The 8,342-nt window shown below is 36.7% G+C and overlaps 1 protein-coding gene across 1 annotated transcript in view; it reads right to left on the minus strand.

Moving 5' to 3' along the window:
* The window catches only part of LOC135239120 (anthrax toxin receptor 2-like), a 30,178-nt gene extending 22,154 nt beyond the window's left edge, over positions 1–8,024 (minus strand). Inside the window, exons 1-8 of the mRNA XM_064307552.1 lie at positions 7,565–8,024; positions 5,182–5,253; positions 4,578–4,649; positions 4,234–4,315; positions 4,031–4,144; positions 3,857–3,925; positions 3,378–3,458; positions 58–118 (exon numbers count right to left, since the gene is read on the minus strand). Coding sequence (XP_064163622.1) covers positions 58–118; positions 3,378–3,458; positions 3,857–3,925; positions 4,031–4,144; positions 4,234–4,315; positions 4,578–4,649; positions 5,182–5,253; positions 7,565–7,710 — 697 coding nt within the window. The 5' untranslated portion in view covers positions 7,711–8,024. The remainder of the gene's footprint in view (positions 1–57; positions 119–3,377; positions 3,459–3,856; positions 3,926–4,030; positions 4,145–4,233; positions 4,316–4,577; positions 4,650–5,181; positions 5,254–7,564) is intronic.
* Positions 8,025–8,342: the final 318 nt, after the last annotated feature.

Below are 8,342 nucleotides of genomic sequence, written 5' to 3' on the forward strand. Positions count from 1 at the left end.
CTATTTGTAGAAATATGAATAACTTTGAAAGAATCACAGCTTTTTTTTTTTACATACCATTCACACAGATGCTGGAGGGCTCCACTTTTAAGATTTCTGTACAAGACTTCTTTAAAATCTATGAGAGCAGAGATGGAAAGAGGAAGTAAAACATCAAGTAATATTACAATAAAAAGCATATGATCTTGAGTGTGTGTGTGTGTGTGTGTGTGTGGTACATTTGTTACCTACATGTTTGAATATCCCTAATGAGGCCTTGGAGAGCATTAAGCCAGACAGCTGAAAAGAGCCTTTTTAAAGGTGTAAATAAGCACTGAAAACAATTGCCTTTACACTGAAACAAACACATGTATTTAAGTGAAACTTGCATTTACATTAAGTGAATCATTGTGTTTGGACTAATGCCTTTTTTCATGCACCTTGATAGAACTGTGAGAAAGAGACAGAATATTATTTATTCTCAAGATAAAGACATATACTAACTAAATCCAGGCTGATAATTTGTAATGAACTAAAGTAACTGAAATACTCTGTAATAATCAAACAGACAGAAATGTAAGGTCATATCTCATGTACAAGTATTACAGTACACTTGCCCATAAATGATCTCAAATCCTGGAAACTCATCCACAAAGTGATAAATTACCAAGTGAGCATGCACTCAATATTAGTCTTAATCAGATACATGTGCTTTTTGGTAAAGGGTCAAAAAACATATACATTCTTATTTATCTTCATAATAAATATGCACGAACTAGATGGTGTCTATACTTTAGATGCCCTTTCCTGGGTACATCTGTCATAGCAAAATTTCAAGATTTAAAAAGTCTGGAAAAACTCGTTTGTGTCTGAAGTTAAAGCAAATCACATTGTTCAATGAGGCTGAAACAGATGTGATCTCTAGGGATCTGAATCAGACACACTCCCTCTGAACCTTCCAACCTAATCTTTCAACAGTTAGTTCTGGTGCTGGCATTTCAATAATCACTTTAAGACTGAATTATTTTGCCTCTGACACAGAGAACACGCCTTGCATTCATTTCAGACTTAAATAACATGCTTTGCTCAAGAATAAATGGGGCCCGGAGTGCAATCCACCTCCTGATTAACAGGGTGCTTCTCCACTGAGATTTAAGACTGACTTGGGTGGGTCAATCGAGGTCACATCCAGACAAACAATGCCATCAACTCAACCTCCTAAACCATTAGCACTCAATGCATTCATAACAGCACTGTTTTGAGTGGAACTCTGATATCTGGAGAGTGAAAACTAACTTTTGTTACCACCACAGATGTTGCCAAATCCCTCAAAATGGAAAAATTAAGGATATCCACTTTAAAAAAACAAACAAAAAACACCCTTGTCAACTACATACCACGGTCAAAAATCCCTTACCCAGTCCAGTCAACAAGATAATTTATTAAACCATACAAAACTCATTATGTCTGATCTATCCTAATTCATCACTGCTTAATTACTGTCCATTACCTTGTTATCAGTAGGGAGACAATCAAGCATGGGATCAAGGTCTGCAACCCTACTGTATAACTTTATGATCATTAACCTCAGCTCTGAAATAGTCACAGGTTCAGCAAACACTATACTGTATGTTATATTAGCTTCCATGTAAAATGATACCATATGCTAACTAAGAGCATGAAAGCTGTATTTTGTAAACTTTTGTCTGCATGAGTGAAATGCCTTTCTCACAGAATATAGCAATCTGAGCAGGATCATAGCATTGCAAACCTTAGTGTATCATCAACCGGATGTATAATTTCCCTGCTTGCAATGCGTTTGGCTACCACACAGAATTGTAGCAGATTTTAATTCAGTTAGAGTCACTGTAAACACTGGGTGCTTGTGTGCAAGTTCAGCGATGTTTTTCAGTATGACTAGTGGGGTCTTTACTGCCTACCTCTAGGGAATGTGTATTAACAACGTTTATGGCTGCCTTGCACTGCCCCATGTGCACAGTTAGCACTCAATGTACTGTATAAATCAATGGTGTGCCATGAAAAAGTGTAAGTATTTAAAGAGCATAACATGGAAAAAAAAGTTTGAAAAAATCTAAACTGAAAAACCAATCAATCATACAGGTGTTGATTTTAAAAAAAAAATTTCTGAGCTTTTGAAGGACCTACGCTGGAAAATGGTAATTTTAATACAACATTGTGAATGCTACTCTATGCCAGAGTTAATCTTTATTCTGACTGTACATATAGAGTTCTGTGGGCAATAGGGCATACAGTCGAGCCCTGAGGACATTTTTTCAGCCTTACACCCAGACCACTCCATCATCTGCCTGGCCTGAAAATGTGTCCTGCTCCCACCTGCGTCTAAAGAATTTTGCTAAATATTCCCACTGCACTACATCTCCATCCCAGCAAAGATACATTTCTAATAATTACTCGCTACTTCTATGGATATTTGGGCAATGCAGTCTTGATATACTCCCATATTAAAATAAGGAGCCCAACGGGCATCACAGTGTTGGACCAAAACAATTTAGTTTTGTGGTTTTGACTTTATGTTCAGCAGTATCGAACATACTTGAATTTGGCAAACATATAATTTTTCATGAATGTATAAAAAGATATGGTTCAACTACATTAAGAGACTACATAACAACACACAATGTAGGTTACCCTGATTGATCAAAGATGAAGGAAGAAGCAATATTATTACAAGATATAATTCCACTGATATCCACTGTATACATTGCAGAATTTATTTTGCCAAGACTTCTCTGAAGTATTATTTTGCTTCCAGTTCCCACTCTCAGCAGAATAAGTTTAACCTTTGAATGCAAATCTGCAGCAGGTCTCCATTGCAGGACTCTATTGTAGATTAACCTTATGACATGCTTGAAAAAACTGAGAGAACAATGCCTAAGTGATTAATCTGCACTAAGGGAAATTTATAAAAACTGACAAGCAGAGCAACAATGGCCAGGAGGAGGCCCCATGGATCAAATAGGATGGAAAAAGTGTATAATCCAAGACTATTCATTTTTATAGATTTGTTCATTTTAATAAATCATAAACCCATATTCAAAAGCTGTGAGAGAGTCTACCTGTAAACTCATTTAAAGATGAAGGTAGATTAAAGGTAATAAAATCTATTTTAGAACAAAAATAAACTGCAGGGCAATGACCTTTTTTCCTTATGCGTTGTGCCTTCTGCAACATCTTAAAGTACTGCCCAGAGAAAACATAAACTTAAAAAAGATCTGTTTCAGGTTAAGTGACTGTAGATGTGTTTAACTAATAATGTGATGTAGAGTACAACAACATGCATGATGTCAACAAACTCTTCAGAATTAGTTAACTATGCAGTATTAAATGTGCGAATGGAGGATCTTGTATATGCTTACCGAATTTACTATGCTTCTGAGAGCTTGAAATCCACCTAAAACGGGGAATACTTGATCCTTATTGTCAGCAATCGCTGCAAGCTGTAGAAAAGTGAATATTTAAATATTAGCCTTAAAAACTAAGAACAAAATGAAATATTTCAGATGACCTGCATTAGAACTTTTGCCAAAGCAAGAAAAGTGCTATTGAGACTTCCTGAAATCTACATAACAACTTCCTGTCCGGAATCTAAATCTTTAATCAAATTAATGCAACACTAACAGGAAGTGTAGATGGTACGACCCAGATAAACAACCAGCCTGAATGACAGATACTCCCTTCACAAAAGGGGCAGACAGGAATCCCTCATCATATATACAGTGTCATATATATATATATATATATATATATATTATTTTTTTTTAAACATTCAAACATGCGGCCTTTGCAGTAGTAAATGACAGATGATAAAACATGAAAACTCTGGAAGGTCTCTTGCCTCTTTCTCGTCAAAGTTGTTTACACCAACACAGTACACTCGTGCACCCAGTTGTCTTGCAACGTTTGCCTATAGTGCATGGAAGACACACGGATAAAAATGCACAGTCAAGTCACAAAATGAATGCATAAAGCATACAAAAACGTATCAGACTAGTATTATGCATGCCCGTACCTCCTTTACTGTGTATAGAAAGAGATATCCTTCCAGACGTCCATCAGTCAAGGCTATGATGATGCTTGATGATCTTGAGGATCTTTTTTTTTGTTCTTCAATTTGCTCTGTTGCCTAAACAAGAAACAAAAAATTTCAAGTGTGATTAGAGTTTACATAATTAGAATCGTAATTAGAATTGTTCGCCGCAATTGGTGGCCTACCTTCTTAAATCCTTCATGCATGTATGTCTCACTCGTTGGTCTGACGTCACGCAGTCGCTTTAGGCCTTGCTCTATTTCATAACTGCAGAACACAGAGGTGCAACAGCATAATAAATGAACACTGGCTAAATCACATTTAATCAAGCAACCGGTTGATACTGGAATTCAGGCACTGCGAAATAGTCATTACTTTCCCAGATTAAACGGGCAAAAACTGTTCCGCCTTAGGTGTTGCAAAGGCAACATTTAACATTCAATTCAATTGGTGCGCTCCATTGTTACGATACGTGATCAAACATGGCAGAAACATCAGACAAATAAACAAAAGGAAATCTTTTCAGTACCTGTCTCCGGTTAAAGGCAGCATCACCTCTGCACTAACTGAAAAAACTATAAAAGAAACTCTCATCCTGGGGCTGGAAAATAAAACAAGCACATGTACATCATTCAGTGGGAAGCAATTAGACATTTATTATCGTTATTGTGCAATACCTGAATTCAATTAAATGCACAGGAGAACTACAAAGACAGCTTCTGTTTGGCAAAAGGTGAAAACAGTTCACTCAGTAGTCAAGGTTTGTTTATTTATTTATTTATTTATTTATTTGCGTACATTTGTGTGACACAAAAACAGAAAAATTACAAACCACAAAGCTATTTAATTTATGCTGGAATACTCAATCCAAACACTAAAAATGAAGAGATTACTGGGTTCAAGAATGTATTGTAACTGTCCTGGTACTGTAGATGGGATGTGCCCCTGGTACAAATGACTACCTTAAAAAATAACATAACTTTTTAAAATTATTATTATTTGTGGTCACCATCTTTTCTGTCCACACAGAATCAACACATTTAATAGTATAGAATGTCTCACATGGAAATAGTACTTTCCAAATAATGTCTCAGAACGGGCACCTGTACCTGTTCAAAATGGAAGACGCTTACCTCACAAACCGATTGGTCAGCTGCTCAACAAATCCATATATTTCCCCCCAGTTGTTTGTAACACTTCCAGACCTGGAAAACATTGATACTGTCATACAGAGTGTGTGACACAATGGGAGGCTTGACCTGAACTATATTTTGTTCAAAGATTTTCTTAGAGACAGACTGTGTGTTACAGATTGCTAAATCCAATCCAAATCCGAATGTACTTCTCTTACTCTGGGAGAGCATACAGAAGAAACTTTTACAGTTTGTTGTGCATTAAATGAAATAATGTGCTGAGCAATTGCTGCTCTATCTGCAGATGTCAAGACCAACACTCAGAGCACAAAACGTGTAATATCCTGTTTGACAAGACGAGACAAATTATTCCTGATGTCGTCAGTGGAAAGATCTCTGCACCCATTTAATAGAAAAAAATTGACGTCAACAGTCATGCAACCAGCTATTTGGCCACAATTTACAAATAAATAATCTATTTTACATGAATTTGTCCTCTGTCAAAACAATCGATAAAACTCTGGAAGGAAAGCCTACACAGGCATTTCTGTTTCCTTTCCTCAAGTTCCCATGGTTCATTGCAAAGCCATTTATTATCAAGCCTATGATATGTTGGTTTTAAACGCTTGATGGAAACTGAATTACTATTCCAAATTGGAAGACTGGTTTTGCTGAGCATGACAGCCTTTTTTAAAAGGTACAATTTAAGCTATATTTACATTGCTACACATACATACAAGCAATAACCAATCAAATGTGGTTTCTATTTGAAGTGCACTGACTTTCTAAAAGAAAAAAGACTTTCAAAGTGTCCTTTACTTAAAGCAGTTAATACTGACACAGTTAATTCAACTGACCTGGTTTCTAGGATCGAAATCGGTGGCCAATTTTAAGGTGAAAACAATTTAGCACACCCCATGTCTTGGCAGGACAAGATTTACCCATTACTGCCTGCATAGTATATTCAACACAGTTAACCAGGAGGTCCTCTTATCATCTCAGATAGAGCACAGAGATCAGGGTTACTGCCTTCAACTCAATCTCATCATAGATCTAGGGGTATTACAATCAGATAACCAGGCATGGCTCAATTTCAGCTTCACATTGTCATTCCAAAGGACACCCACAGGAATCAGTGTTTGGTCCAGTCCTGTACAGTGACAAGCTGAAGGGTGCTAAGTGCTAAGGGTGCTATTTCACATTTGGCTTCAGAATGATTTTGGTACACCTGACTTTACACCTGTTAAGTATTAAAACAAACACCTGCATGCACTGCTGCTAAGCCTGGTACCGGAAAAGAAACGGCACTCATTCAAATAATTTGTAAAATACTGAATGAATGCCATAAGAAAGCATTGCAGGGCTGTGAAGCAATGTTATTATCTCAACAGACAGGTTAGGTGCTGTTGAAATAGCTTGTCACACTCATAACTCCATTAGTCACAGGGTGCTACACAGGGAATTGCATATCAAATATGATATTGGGGTTAATAAAATGAGTAACAATGGCTTGATGAACAATAAAGTATGTCTAAGTCATTTGGACAATATATATTTCTAAGCTTACTTTTTAATGGTATTCCATACCTTGTACAAAATCTATCAAATCTACAAAATCATATTTTTTGAACAGCAAAAAGACATGGACAATCTAGAAGTTCATAACTAGAAGATCATGAAGACCATAACCTCTCGTGCATTTAGTATCTGTTAGGGTTATAAAAGCAATTTTTCTGAAGCAACATACAGTAAGGATAACTATGATCTATATGGAGAGCTTCTATATGGATGAAATATGCACGAAGTAGCCCTACAGCCCACATAATGTTAGAAATTAGTTTACTGGGGTAATATTGGTCTACAATAATAATAATAATCATCATCATCATCATCATCATAATCATCATCAGCATCATCATCATCAGCATCATCATCATCAACAGCAGCATAAGTAATGTTACGGTCTGGTTAGACAAACTAACGAAGGAATTAATATTATTTTAATTAATTAATTAATTAATTGTTTATTACTGGCTGTACTTCTATTCTTAACTTCCCCTCGACCGCAACATGAACTAGAACTTCAGCATCCTCTTCCATTTAACAATGACGTATTGAACGTCTAATTTAATTGAACTAGCATATCCGGGCATTCGGAAGTCAATGCTGTTCAGGCTTAACCTTTTCTCTGCTGAAGCAACAATGACATACAAGGCAGTGGAAGTAAAGAATATTATCAGCGAAAATTCCAAACACTAATGCTTATAGCCTTGAGGTGTTCAAAATATAAAACATATTACTAATATGAATTTGTAATCTAACACAATCGGTTTCTAACATAACGTTGTTTTTCAACAAAGCAACACGTGGGTTTTGTACTTACTTGTCTAACACAAAATATAGATCAAAGGCTCCGTGGCAAGACGCTTCTTCTGCTATACAAAACGACACATTTAATAAAGTTACAAGCAACAGTCCCACTGTCGCTCTGGTCCATCTTTTCTTTTCGCGAATTGTTTTCTCGCTCATGACGGTCGTTAATTGAAGAGATCACTGATTTTAAGCAAGTAACTGCAAAGCCGCGTTTTTATACAGTACGAAGACAACCAATGAATGCTTTGTAATAAAGCCGAGTACCACGAGGATCAACACCGTTTCCACACCGCCCAGTGTCATACATGTGAACCACTGCTGCAATGAAACAATATATAGGTTATTTCTGCTTCCTGCGAAATTGAGGAAATCACCGAACTGACGTCGATGCAATGACTTCTCTTCCCTTATGCTTGTTTTACTGTGCAGCGTATGAAGTGTGCCCATAAATTGGCTACTTTTTTTTCTTTTTTTACCCTGGAGGAGGACGACCACCACACCCACACAGACCGTGAAAGCTGCATGAACCCTGTCTTTCGAGCATGCGCCAGGAAATCATCGATATTCAGACCGTGGGAGTATTCAAAACCTGTGGTGGTTCTGTGTGGAAGGAGCACACCGGACAGCGGAATACATGACGTGCACCTTTAAGCTAATTAAAACTCTGGTCTCATCGGTATCCTTATTTCATGGCTTAACCCTGAATATGCACTTTAAAATAAAGAACATTTTCCTTGATATCTAAACTTAGCAAATTAGCTTAATGCAAACAAAATGGTACATTATAT

This window comes from Anguilla rostrata, chromosome 14 (genome assembly GCF_018555375.3).
Source record: "Anguilla rostrata isolate EN2019 chromosome 14, ASM1855537v3, whole genome shotgun sequence".
In the NCBI taxonomy this organism is placed as follows: domain Eukaryota; kingdom Metazoa; phylum Chordata; class Actinopteri; order Anguilliformes; family Anguillidae; genus Anguilla; species Anguilla rostrata.